This window comes from Cydia fagiglandana, chromosome 21, assembly GCF_963556715.1.
Source record: "Cydia fagiglandana chromosome 21, ilCydFagi1.1, whole genome shotgun sequence".
Lineage (NCBI taxonomy): Eukaryota > Metazoa > Arthropoda > Insecta > Lepidoptera > Tortricidae > Cydia > Cydia fagiglandana.
Genome location: NC_085952.1, coordinates 12,326,172 through 12,340,524, shown reverse-complemented (window position 1 = coordinate 12,340,524; position 14,353 = coordinate 12,326,172). Strand labels below are relative to the sequence as shown.

The following is a 14,353-nucleotide window of genomic DNA, read 5'->3' as shown; positions in this document are numbered from 1 at the left end:
TGAAGGTGTGAAAAGTGGCGTGGAAATTTGTACGGGAAATCAATAACCGCTGAACCGATTTATATTAAATTTGGGATGGTCTACATGTTTGATTTAGTTAAAAATGATAAAAAAACATGACTTCAAACCTAAACTTAAACAGTATTAACTTCAAGAAGTCAATTCTGAATTCCCCCCTACACCTCATTTCACACCTTTAAAGGATGATTTTTGAGATAACTTATTATGTCTCAAAATATATGTGTACTAAATTTAAATTAAAACTGTTCAGCAGTTTAAGCGTGAAGAGGAGTTTAAAAGAAAGTATTTTAATAAATTTATATGTTTTTACTTTGGAATGGTGTCAATGTGATACCATAACTAAATTTGGTACTGCGAATTTATACGAAAACGATACCAAACATGGCCTCGTAGCTTTACTGTTGTAGAAGTCAAAATAAAATTGAGAGCCCTAAATTCTTATTACTTGGCCAAACTTGTGTAGAAGGAAAAGGAAAAATAAAAGTCTTCGGCAGGAATATAAGACACAAATATATTTTATTTTTTGCATTACTATTTCAATCATCAAATATAAACATACCTTGATTATATTATTCTAGTGAGATCCTCATAGATAAACAAAAACATTTACTTAAAAAATTACAAGGTCGAAATGTCACGGAACTTGTGAGAGTAATATGTGAAAAATAAAAACTTTTATGACAAAAAAATCAGGACACAATTTAAGAAGCATCCAATTGCGTCGATGAATTATCTGTATTTTTGCTTGTTTCATTACCTCCTCGCTTCTTTTTTTGTCCTTTGTATTCTGTAGCAATTTGTTAGATCTGAAAATAAAGATAACTTGCGTCGTCACGGATGTCCATTTATAGGTTTTAGGGAGTGCAGAATTCGAAAACGATGATCATTTTATAATCCAAGATGGCGGCTACGTATTTTGTCATAAAAGTCGTCATGAATGCCGATTTCGAAAATGATGACCAGTTTGGAATCCAAGATGTGTGCCGTGCACTTTGTCATAAAAGTCGTCATGGATATCGTTTTATAGGTTTTAGGGAGTGCAGAATTCGAAAATGATGACCATTTTGGATTCCAAGATGTCTGCCGTGCACTTTGTCATATAAGCCGTCATAGATGTTGATTTATAGGTGTTAGGAAGAGCAGATTTCGAAAATGATGACCATGACCAATAAAACGACATCCATGTCGACTTTTAACATAGTGCATGGCCGCCATCTTGGATTCCAAAATAGTTATTATTTTCGAAATCTGCGCTCCCTAAAACCTATAAAACGACAGCCATGACGACTTTTATGACATACTGCATGGCCGCCATTTTGGATTCCAAAATGGTCATCATTTTCGAAATCAGGGCCCCCTAAAACCTATAAAACGACACCCATGACAACTTTTATGACATAGTGCATGGCCGCAATTTTGGATTCCAAAATGGTCATCATTTTCGAAATCAGGGCCTCCTAAAACCTATAAAACGACACCCATGACAACTTTTATGACATAGTGCATGGCCGCCATTTTGGATTCCAAAATGGCCATCGTTTTCGAAATCTGCGCCCCCTAAAACCTATAAAACGACACCCATGACGACTTTTATGACATAGTGCATGGCCGCAATTTTGGATTCCAAAATGGTCATCATTTTCGAAATCAGGGCCTCCTAAAACCTATAAAACGACATCCATGACGACTTTTATGACATAGTGCATGGCCGCCATCTTGGAATCCAAAATGGTCATCGTTTTCGAAATCTGCGCCCCCTAAAACCTATAAAACGACACCCATGACGACTTTTATGACATAGTGCATGGCCGCAATTTTGGATTCCAAAATGGTCATCATTTTCGAAATCAGGGCCCCCTAAAACCTATAAAACGACACCCATGACAACTTTTATGACATAGTGCATGGCCGCAATTTTGGATTCCAAAATGGTCATCATTTTCGAAATCAGGGCCTCCTAAAACCTATAAAACGACATCCATGACGACTTTTATGACATAGTGCATGGCCGCCATCTTGGAATCCAAAATGGTCATCGTTTTCGAAATCTGCGCCCCCTAAAACCTATAAAACGACACCCATGACGACTTTTATGACATAGTGCATGGCCGCCATTCTGGATTTCAAAATGGTCATCATTTTCTAAATCGGGCCCCCCTAAAACCTATAAAACGACATCCATGACGACTTTTAGCCCCACCCATCCCGACCCATCCCATCCATCCCACCCACCCCATCCGACCCATCTCGACTTTTATGACAAAGTGTTTGGCTACCATCTGCATGCAAGACATTTCTATTATTTTTACGTACAAAAATGGCCCCCTGTCAACTTCCAACCGAGATTTAATCGATAATTTATTCGATTAATATTCAGATTAATTCAATTTCAATCTATCGTCGAGGTCGACTAAACTAACCGCGATTAAAATTTGAGGATTAACTTTTTTTATTCCTTTAATTAGTCGAATAAACAGTTGTTAATCTATTAAGTCCCATCTCTGACCACGGCATTTTTACACTTTGAGAATATCTGAAAACAAATGAACACAAGGAGCCATTTTGCAAATCCAGTAACTTTGTTATTACTTTTGACAGCGCGTGTCATGTGTCTACACAGAGTCGACACAAAGTCGAAACATTTGCGACTACTTTGTGACTGCAATATTTCTCAGCCTTAAACCATATTTATACATCATAATTAACAAGTTTCGTAGTATGTAAAGCGTTATTTCTGTTATTTAAGTATAGTATACGCATCGAAGTACTAAAAATGCATCAAATAATATATTTATGAACACAGGCACTGAGAAGTAAACAATTTCATTTCCGGCTAAACTAAAACAATGTGGTGGCGCGTTGATTATATTACACTTAGTTTATCAAATCACTCGAGCAGTTTAATTCCCCATAATAATTTAAGTCCTATTGTAATATAAATGCAAACAATATATAATTACGTCTTGTAATCCGTTTTAGAGATGGCGTATTAATGTCACTTATTTTTATTTAACTATTTTTCCATCTGACAGTTTCCATTTGACAGGAACAAAATGAACGAATGAACGAATGATTTTGGCATAAAGTAGTCGCAAACTAGTAACAATGTGTGCACACGGCGACCACACTTTATGTCACTTTGTGTCATGTGTCGACCCTTCCCCATTTCTGGTAACTGTGTCGACACGGCGACGACTCTGCGACTGGAATTGTGACCGAAACAAACGGTGTCGACACAAGATGTGTCTACACCGCGTCGTAACGGCGACTGGAAATGGTTGTATGGGTGTAAATCGGACCTTATTTATTAAAATTATAGGAACAATCTTATGTCTTATAACATGTTATAAAATTTAAGCACTTACCAAATTTAACATAATCTCCTATCACCGAAACTTCGGTCAAATTGTTTAACACTTTCAAATATAATAACGTTTTCTTCTGTAAGCAAGAATACGACAAATACAGAAAACATTCCGTATATACACCTTCGAAAGCATCGGCCGAATTATCAACTTCAACACTAACAACATCACTATTATTTACTACTTCATTATTTATTATATTTGCATTAACAATAGCAATAGTCGCTGTTAAAATCAGTATGTTATTCAAAGCCATCCCGTAAGGCCATAAGAAAACAAATGAAAAACCAAACAGTGGGTTGGCGTTATTTATTTAAATTCCTTTAATGGGATTTCAGGTCAAATGTCAAGGTATGTGGGTGAAAACATGTCATTTAGTCTTCGAGTAATACGTCATTTTGTGGTCGCCTAAGGGTAGGAGTTAGCACCAACCACAAAGTTTAGAGCGATATTGGATTTTGTGATATAAGCCTTGTTATGAAGGTGGTAGGGTCTTGGTTGTTTCTATATTGTGTTAACTATGCATCAATTGAATGTTAGATGGATGAGGTTATAGAGCTATGAAAGAAAGAAAGAAAATATATTTATTTACGTCATCAAAGTTACAAACCGGTTAAATTAAAAACAAGACATAGGTCAGATGGACGTTAAAAAGGACTCCCACTCAGCGTAATGCTACGGTAATGGTAACATTCCATTTCTGACTGCAGCTGCACTTCTAGTACTGGAACGTGTCGCTGTTATTGTCAATTTCCATAGTAAAATGAACAGTAATGCAGCTGTCGTTGAAAATGGACTGTCACCTTTAGTCGCAGCGCTGATTTTTGTGGGGACCTAATTTATAACTTAAAGCTAATAGGGAATACAGACAATAATAAACTACCCATAATAAGAAATTAAGTAGTACCCATACCGTAAAATCAGGTAATTATAGTCCTTAAGTACAACCTATGGTCTAGTTTTTAAAGTTGATTTTAAACGAACCTTTTTGAATGTACTCGTTACAGTCGTTACATTCATTTTGGATACACTATAATGCTCTCTCTATAATATACTCAACATAATTTGAAAAATACTTAGGTATACATATTTTACTGGAACTTGAATTTGGGCCATTGTTGTAAGTTGTGGACTAAAGTTACCTAATTTTACGGTACTATGTTTCATCATCATCATCTCAGCCATAAGACGTCCACTGCTGAACATAAGCTTCCCCCTTGGACCTACATTCGTACCGGTTGGAAGCGACCCGCATCCAGCATCTTCCGGCGGCCTTAACAAGGTCGTCCGTCCATCTTGTGGGTGGACGTCCTACGCTAATGGGTTCTACTTCCTACTATTTTTTTGAAATTGGGTGGCATTTTAAATGTAACGTATGAATTGTCATCAACAGGCTTTACAGTCACGCGTTTTCACACTGTCCGATCTGATATCGCATGTACATCCGCGTAGTAACACCGCGGGGCGCCATCTGTGACGGTCACAAAAATTATGCCCACACAAACTTCAAACTTCAACATTAAATTCAGCAGATAGGCCATAAGGGCACTTTTACACGTAAACATTGAATTTACATACAAGTGAAAATAATAATAATAATACATCAACAATTTCATAAAATACAACTAATGCAACTATCAGTCCGATAGCTGGCGGGAGGCTCTGACATGGCTGAAATTCATTCAATTCCATTCATTTCAATATCGGATGTCGTTAAGCACCTATGAGAAAAACTACTGCAGGAGACTGCCATACGCTTTTATTTCTTGTAATGTAAGTATCTGCCGTATTCGAACTTCAAGATATTCACAAGAAACGACACGTACTAGATCCATTCTAGATACGTTATAGTTTAGATAATCAACCAGGGCAACCAATGTCACTTTTAGGTTAGATAGAGTAAGATATCTATTAGATATGAATTGGATCTCTAAGTCATATCCTGTGGAAATCGTTCAAGATTATCTCCAGAATCCCGCAAATGTCAAATTTGACAGGTTAGATCTTAAAAATATCGTTATCGTATGTTGGTGATGTCTAAAAGATATCTAATAGATGTCTATTTCAAAATCCGAATCGGGCCCTATGTATCTAACTATTTTTGTACGGACCAATTTATATCTTACTAGCTTTTGCCCGCAACTTCGCCTGCGTGGAATTAGTGACAGCAGCTAAATTAGGTATAGCGCCTGGATAATGCTAATAGCAATCACTCAATTCGCACATGTCTTACTACAATTACTAGGCAATTCATTAACTCTTTCAATTCCACCCCCTTTGCACTCTCTTCACGGATGATTTCCGACATAAAAACTGTCCTGTCCTTCCCCGGGACTCAAACTATCTCTATACCAAAAACCACGCGCGGCTTATGGCAAACCCCAAAATTGGGGCCAAACGGATGTACTTTTAGCTACCTGTAGTGAGCCACGCCTGCCTTTAGTACCTACATCTAAAATTGCCTTATAGAAAATTCTGGACGTTTATAACTCCTTCTGTGAACCGCAACTCGTGAATGAAATCTGCAGCTATCGTAAATGATAAGAAAACTAACTGATTAATAATAACCTTGTGGTTAAAGCGTGCAGTCGACGTCAAGGATACACTCTCCTATTCATAAAAGCGCTACAAACCTTAATTTAACTAAATCAGGGCCGTAGACTTTTATGAAAAGGGTGGTCTTGGTGATGGTGGTGGTGAAAGTCTTCAACTACTCATCAAAACAATTCTAAGGAGCCTAAACTAGATGACGTGATCGAATCAGAAATGAGGAGATCCGTAGACGAACTAAAGTCACCGACATAACCCACCGGATTAGCAAGCTGAAGTGGCAATGGGCAGGCCACATTGCACGCGAGAAGATGGCCGATGGGGTCGAAAAGTGCTCGAGTGGAGACCACGGACTAGCAAGCGCAGCGTAGGACGTCCACCCACAAGATGGAGAGACGACCTTGTTAAGGTCGCCGGAAGACGCTGGATGCGGGTCGCTTCCAACCGGCACGTATGGAGGTCCAAGGGGGAGGCCTATGTTCAGCAGTGGACGTCTTATGGCTGAGATGATGATGTATTTATTACAATCATGCAGCTACCACCATAAACTTAATGGTAACATTTTTATTTTCTCCATTTTGGATTTCACGGGCCTATTATAAATCCCGGTCTTTTGATAGGCTTGCGTGGGGATATAGATCTAACACGTAGAGGCCCCTTGGAGAGCTTTAATGTCATGTATAAAGATTAATGAATTCAGGACTGCGTAATTGTATAGGTTTTATATTTATCATACGAAATAAAACAACATTTCAAAACAAATCATTTAATAATAAGAAAATAAAATAACGAAAATATGTAAATATTATAACAGTAATGACGAAGATTATTTTTGGTACAGGAAGAAATGCATAATTATCATGGTTAAAATAAATATTCTAAGAATAATATCACAGTTATATATACCGCTTATAATAAGTATGAAATAAATAATATAATACACATTATATAATACTGTATATATCCATATGATTATGAGAGTATAAAATTATTTAGATAAAGTTACTTTACATATATAATCAATAATATATAAATATTAAGTAATGCATAAACATACATAAATAGCAGAAAAGACTTTTGAAGAAAATACATAATATCAACTAAAAATTTAAAAATATATAAGTAATATATACAATTAAATAATAACGTTAAACAACATGTAAAACGTAGTGTATCTCTACGGTGGGAAAAAGAAGAGAAAAGTTATAAAAACCAAAATAAATAAAACTTTAACACACCCATCCATAACTGCAATAAATAAACAATTCAACAACAACAACAAACAAAATAAATACTTAACTAATCAATAAATTATTAAAAACTAAGACATATTTGGCGTGCATTAAAAACAAACACAGTCAAGTGTCAATTTCCAATACACCTCGACGAAACCGTATTTCGAAATCGATTTAAATATTGTCTTTATGAACATAATCGTATAGGTTACTTATGTTGAAACAACCTAAAGCTTAGATCTGTATTTGACTTCAATTAGAAATGTTACGAGTGTGACACTCTTGGAGGATATAACCAAACGGAGTAGCCATTAACAGGCGTTAACCTCCGTCGAAACTCTATGACCAATGGTCATATACATTGTATGGACTGGCGATGGCTATTTTTACGTTACGTATACATGTGACGTGCCCCTCCCTCGCAAAAATCGACAGTTTTGTACAGACAAGCGGCGTGCACCCAGTAGATGTTCAGATGTGGTCCAAAATAACCCAGACTTCGCTCCAGGCAACAATGCAGATGGCCGAAGATCGAGATGCCTGGAGAGCAGTGGTAGGAAGAATAACCCATAGGAGTCACGTCCCTCAGACATGAGGACACGACCACAAAGAAGAAGGTACAGACAAGGCGTCTCCATTTGGTTATATTTATATGATTTGTGTCATATATTTATGAGCTAGTACTCGAAGTCCCATATGGCATGTAGCTGCTATAGGCATCAGGTTCATATGCTCTCCTGTATCCGCCGTGATGTCCATGTTCATGCTCATGGTGTTCTTCATGACTGTGCGAGTGATGATGGGAGACTTCTGGTTTCGCGTGGATCTCGTAGGTGGTCTTACCTCCTCCGCCGTGTCCCTTAAGGCCTACCAGGGCTGAGAGGAGGAGGGACATTAGGGCAGCCATGAGAGCTTTGCCTGCTAGTAGGGCTAGGGCACCAAGGGCGGCTGCTGCTAAAGCTCCTGTAGAAGAAGAAAATACTGATAGGAATATTTGTGCCATGCCTTAATGTGACAGTCCATTTCCAACGACAGCAGGACTACCATTCATTTTACTATGGAAATTAACAATAACACCGACGCGTTTGTACTAGTAGTGCAGCTGCGGTCAGAAATGGAATGTTACCCTTATAATAAGCTTATAATAAGATCGTATAAATTACACCTATTTTGCCTACTCCGTAGATACGCATGTATCTGTGTAGGTGTAATGATAGTAATACGAGAATATTTGAACAATGGACACAAGTATTACTCATATTTGTATATTTTTCTTGTATACAATACAATGTAAATCATAACAATGTAAATATGTGACAATTATTCATAGTGTAAAAACATTGAATTTAATTTATAATACAGTGCGTTCTTGTTGCATGATATTTTTTACAAATTACGATTGAATTAATATGTTAGCAGATTTAAATCTCTGTCCAACTTTGATTAATATATTATTCATATAAAATGATCATGTTATTAATGAAAATAGTAAAGAAATTCAAAGTAACTAAATATTACGGGTCAATCTTACATAATTTGACTTAATACTAAAATATTTTACGGATATTTTGGGATTGCAATGTCGCAAAATGGACTGACCAATTACATAAATATTTTAGTAGAGGAATGACTAATTAGATAAGTAGTTTGATTATATCCTTACCTTTCATCATCATAGCGGCCGCCAGCAAGCCACCACCGCCGCCTTTGCCGCCGCCGCCAAGACCGCCACCGCCCCCGCTCTTCCTCCCAACAGAAGCCGGATCCCCCTTAGACATACTCATAGCTTCTTCAGAAGTCTCTGGATCCAACAGCCTGTACTTTAATGAATGCCCATCCAAATAGTCTTGGAGACGATGCAGCAAGAACCTATTCAGTTTCTCTTCAGGCTTCCCAGGGAATTGTCTGGATAATTCCGCAGCTAATTCCTCTGGACTTGATGAGTTTATGGTCCTGTTCTCCTTCACAATGCTCAATCCTGGTAGAAGAGGAAGCTCATCGCGAGAACTTAGATCCTCTATAAAGGATAGCACATGAATTTTCAAACATTTAGCACTGAGACTGCTGTTGCAGTCTTTATGCAGAAATCTTCCCGCTCTTTCCGATATATTCTTCGGCGGTTCGGATATCGTATTCGATTCTGTTCCATCTATAACGGCTTTTGATAGATGCACGCACACAACAACAGTCACAAGTACACTTTTCACGAACATTTTGTCACTGATACACTGTTCTATGCTCTACAGGTTTGTAGTCATGTCGTTGAATGGCGCCATTCAACTGATGCTTGGACTGCACCGTCCAATTTATTTTATACTGACTGTCGGCTACAAAAAGTAAGAAAAACCGTCAGAAAACGTAAAAGAGCAAAATTGATCGAATCATTGTTCGACCGCGCGGGTACTTTCGACCGGCTTGTAAATAAATAGTAAAAGGTATCGACATTGGAAATGGTAAAGAGTTTAGATTGCTCAATAATTTAATGCTTTCTTAATCAAATTAAGAGGAAAGGGAAGGCCGCTTCTCCATACAAACATAGTCCCAATTTTCCTCTCTAGATATTGACATTATGGATAATACTTTTACATAAATTGATGTATACATATTATCCATAGATATGTTTAAGTTTTTTTAGATTTATTGATTATTTTTTTATTATTAAATTTTAAAATGATCCTAAATTTTGTAATAATTAAAAACTCGAAAAAAATCAAACGTTCCTTACGTGCTGCGTTACCGTACAAAATGTCACTTTTATCTAATGAAGTTGTTAATTTTAATGTGTTAATTAAATACTTATGGATCTAATAATACCTGTGTAAAAAAAAAAACAATGTTAAAAATCTATATTTTTCTTTGCTAGGGAGTGTAGGGACACGTATTTCGTGTTCTAATAGTTGATTCACCCAGAAACATAGCTCTAGCTGTGATTAATATACAACAACATACATACATACATGAAGGAAGCGAAAGAGGTATGTCAGGATCGTAGCAAGTGGAAATCCGTGGTCTCTGCTTACCCCTCCGGGAAATAGGCGTGATTATATGTATGTACATACATGTATGTAATATACAACAAACTGTGTCAAAATATTTTAAATAATGCTAATATCCAGACAGGAGAATTTTCTCTTACTTAATAAAAATCCAAACGGCTAACCCTATTGTAAAAACCTGTGTCCATACATTTTTAGTCTAATTGTACATGCCTACCTGTAATGGCTTCTCTACACGATGGGCCAACGCCGGCCACTCCAAGGGACGCATTTATGCGTTAGAGGGAGCAAGTGCTATTGCTATCCCATACTAACGCATGGCTGCGTCCCTTGGAGTGGCCGGCGTTGGCCCATCGTGTAGAGGAGCCATAACCTGATACAGTATGCTTAGGCTCACTTGCACCATCCCTCTAACCCGAGGTTAAGCGGTTTAACCTTCAACCCAGTGTCAAGCTGTACTAATAACCATGGTAACTCCAGGTTTAACTGGTTAACCCCGGGTTAGTGGAATGGTGCAAATGGACCTTAAAGAATGAGATGACATAATCGATACGTCGTCTCTATACATTTCACATCGGTGGCAACATGGCTGTATTTTCATCGCCTCTTATGCCTGTCACTTTCGCACTTACGTGTATTTGCTAGAACGTGACAGGCGATAAAAATGCGACCGGTCTCAGCCCGCGGTGCTATTTGATCTCGATATTTAAAAAAAACGGTTTACTACATTACTTTCATCTTCAGTAGTGCATGTAGATATGTTGTCTTTTTTTTTATTCTTGCAATCACTTCCGTTACGGTCATTCTTAACAGGTTCACCTAAGAACAAGATTATAAAGCCCACCAATTAGGGGCACTTGCACTCACTACCCGGGTTTAACCGGTTACACCCGGATTACCAGTACACCCAGTACCCCCGGGGGGGGGGGGGTTACCAGTACAATTTGACACTGGGTTAACGTTACGGTTTAACGTAAGGGTTAGTGGGATGGTGCAAGTGATGCTTAGATGATAGGAAAGCCTTAGAAATAACTGTGCGTTTCTCCAGAAAATTCCTGCTTACACACACACAGTTAAGGCCTGTGCACACCGGCTTGCGTGTGCGTGACGTGCACGTGCGCGTGCGCTAAAATGTTGGAGCCGCACACGCACACGTCACGCAAGCGGTGTGCCGTCGCTTATTAAGGATCTGTGTGCTACAACGCCGAACGCGCACGTGCACGTCACGCACACGCAGCCGGTGTGCACAGGCCGTTAAGCTGTGGGACGGACTGTCGCTCACGACGTTTCCGGACTGATACGAACTTCAAAATTCAAACAAAAGCGTACTTCTATATTAAGCGTATCGTGCTTGCGGTCTCTCTGTTGTCGCGTGTGTCCATAAGCTATGGTAACTGCGTATCATCAGGCGATTCGTCTGCTTGTTTGTCTGCTATAAAAAAATTATTTGTTAAGAATTGTTCTACTATATTATAATTATTAAGTTCAAATAGGTATACATGTCGGCGGCCGATAGTAAGATCATGCAGATCGTAATGTTCCTGTGCATTGTTTTGAGGATAGTCACATTAAACCGATATATAGGTAAGATAGGTTCGTTAGGTTGCTTCAGATGCCCGAAGGGCAAACTGCCCAGAAATAGGTGCCCCGCGTAGCGGGGCTCCGTCGACTCAGGGAACGATTCAAAGATTTTCATGTTTCACGATATGCCTAGGAATTTCATGATATGACTGATCTTACGATCGGCCGCCGACACACACATACCCATTGAGTCTCATTGAGTTGTCATGGGCGTATAAATAAACGTTCATTCATTATAAACCTGGCATTTACCGTGAGAATAGTATACCTACCACTTAACAATACTGAAAGGCCGAGAAAAAAGAGTGAATCATTCACTTGGAGGATTTTTTATTATTACAATGTACTGCCGTATTCGAACTTCAAGATATTCACAAGAGACGACACGTACTAGATCCGTTATAGTTTAGATATCAACTAGTTCTCTTTTGCAGCGCAATTCGGCCAACCAATCGGCGCGATTCGAACTTTAAGATATCGCGCCGTTAGACATTCACTAGATATGAAATAGTAAAGATATGTGACGTTCCACGGCAAAAGGTACCTTATGGCGGCTGGCGCTTACGCTTATTATTAACGCCGCTCCAATATTCAGTCGGGGCAATGGTACCTTTTGCCGCGGAACGTCACATATCTTAACTATTTCATATCTAGTGCATCTCTAATTCATTTCCCGAATCGCGCCGAATGTCACTTTTACGTTAGATAGAGTAAGATATCTATTAGATGTGAATGATGGCAGTAAATTTACTGTGACAACAAAATTTACAATGACAATAAGCCTCTACACCTACACACTATATTCTCACTATAATATGTGCATTGGATCTCTAAGTGGAAATCGTTCAAGAGTATCTCCAGAATCGCGCAAATGTCAAATTTGACAGGTTAGATCTTAAACATATCGTTATCGTATCTTAGTGATGTCTAAAAGATATCTAATACATAGATGTCTATTTCAAAATTCGAATCGGGCCCGTAAAGTCGATATTTAGCAGAATCTAGTAAATAAAGAAGACTGACAACCCCATATGAGAGTTTTCAGAAAACATGGTACCATTTACTTTTTTTTTCGAAAAATCATCAACGTTTTGGTTATTTGGACTCAGAATCACGATTACTATTGAATTAGACAAAGAAAAAAGTGTCCCCAGTTTTAATACAAATTTTGGGTGTCAGTTTTTTAACGGTCCATAAAAAATGTATGTGAAAATGCGTTACGAAACTGACATTGTTTTTAGGACACTTCTTTTTTCTTTTTAAATCGTCATTAAATATTTAAGGATATGCCTAAAATGATTTTGCTATGCTTTAATTGTGTTTTTGTACAGTCAGCTGCAGAGAAAAAGTATCCCGCCCTTGCAACCTGCATAGAAGTTTGTATACGAAGGTGCTAAATGTAAAGGTGTATTACTGACTGTGCATTTTTTTTTATGTAATAGTCAGCAAACGAGCAGACGAGCCGCCTGATGGGAAGCGGTCATCGTCGCCCATGGATATAAGCAACACCACAGGAGCCACTTAAGCGTTGCATAATATGACATCGGTCAAGAAAGTCTTAAAAACAGTAGGTGACAGATTTTACGAGTATAATAATATGTTACTATAAATGAAAAATAGTAAAAAAGCTTGCGATACCTACCTATGATTGGTTGTTGGTTGGTATGGTTGGTATGGTGGGGACCCGGGTATGTCCTTAAACTACGTCCAAGGCCACCGGTGGACGGGCAGCAGCGTCCCTCAAATTCGGTGTACTCGACTGCGATCGCCAACCTGCCTGCCAAGCGTGGCGATTATGGTATTCACCCCCCATCATACGGATTTTAAGGGGGAGGCCTATGTTCAGCAGTGGACGTCTTGTGGCTGAGATGATGATGATGCTGGTATGGTTGGTGAGGTTGTTTGTCTTGAATATATACTAGTCTTTGATATAACATCTACATACAAATGATATGATACATTTGTACTCGTAACATAGAAATAATAGCAACTGATCTCGAAAGTGTTTTGAAAGAGAATAAAAAAATAACCACAACTCTCTCTTACGGTCGCCATCAGATATCGGAGCGGCTAAGGCGCTCATAAATATCTAAACCCGCCTCTATTGTCAGAACGTCAGAGTGCGTGTTCAGATATTGTGAACACCTTGGCCCCTCCGATGTATCTGATGGCGAATGTACAAAAAGCAGATCTAAAATAGCTTCGTAGAAAATACTATTGGCTAATAATTACGTCGGTGTGAAGTAATCGAAGATACATTAGTATTAAACTAATGTAGAGCTAGGTTACATAGCGATGTTATATATTTTCAGAATTATCTTGGTCTGACTCTAGTGATATGTATTTTCCTGTTAAGGGGCCCACTGATTAACAGTCCGCCGGACGGTATCGGCCTGTCAGTTAGAACAAAATTTTGACAGTTCCGAAAAACTGACAGGCCGATACCGTCCGGCGGACTGTTAAACAGTGGGCCCCTTTACTCTTTTATTACATGTACCTACCATAAAATCAGCTTAGGTACAACTATGGTCCAGTTTTTGGGCGTTTTCTAAAATAAATATTGAAAAGCTGATTCTTTCCAATCCGGACATTCTTGGGCTCATTC

The 14,353-nt window shown here is 38.3% G+C and overlaps 1 protein-coding gene across 1 annotated transcript; it reads right to left on the bottom strand.

Annotated features, from left to right (window-relative positions):
- Positions 1-7,815: 7,815 nt before the first annotated feature.
- On the bottom strand, positions 7,816-9,517 carry LOC134675095 (uncharacterized). The gene is made up of 2 exons (XM_063533253.1): positions 8,835-9,517; positions 7,816-8,134 (listed from the first exon to the last, which is right to left on the bottom strand). Exons 1-2 carry the CDS (start codon positions 9,382-9,384, stop codon positions 7,842-7,844), a joined length of 843 nt encoding a protein of 280 aa, XP_063389323.1. The 5' UTR covers positions 9,385-9,517; the 3' UTR covers positions 7,816-7,841.
- Positions 9,518-14,353: the final 4,836 nt, after the last annotated feature.

Excerpts from the sequence above, each read along its gene's own strand:
- LOC134675095 (XM_063533253.1), bottom strand. The coding sequence starts at position 9,384 with ATGTTCGTGAAAAGTGTACTTGTGACTGTTGTTGTGTGCGTGCATCTA. Across the intron at positions 8,135-8,834 it reads GGCCGCTATGATGATGAAAG|GAGCTTTAGCAGCAGCCGCC; the intron begins GTAAGGATATAA and ends CTTCTTCTACAG.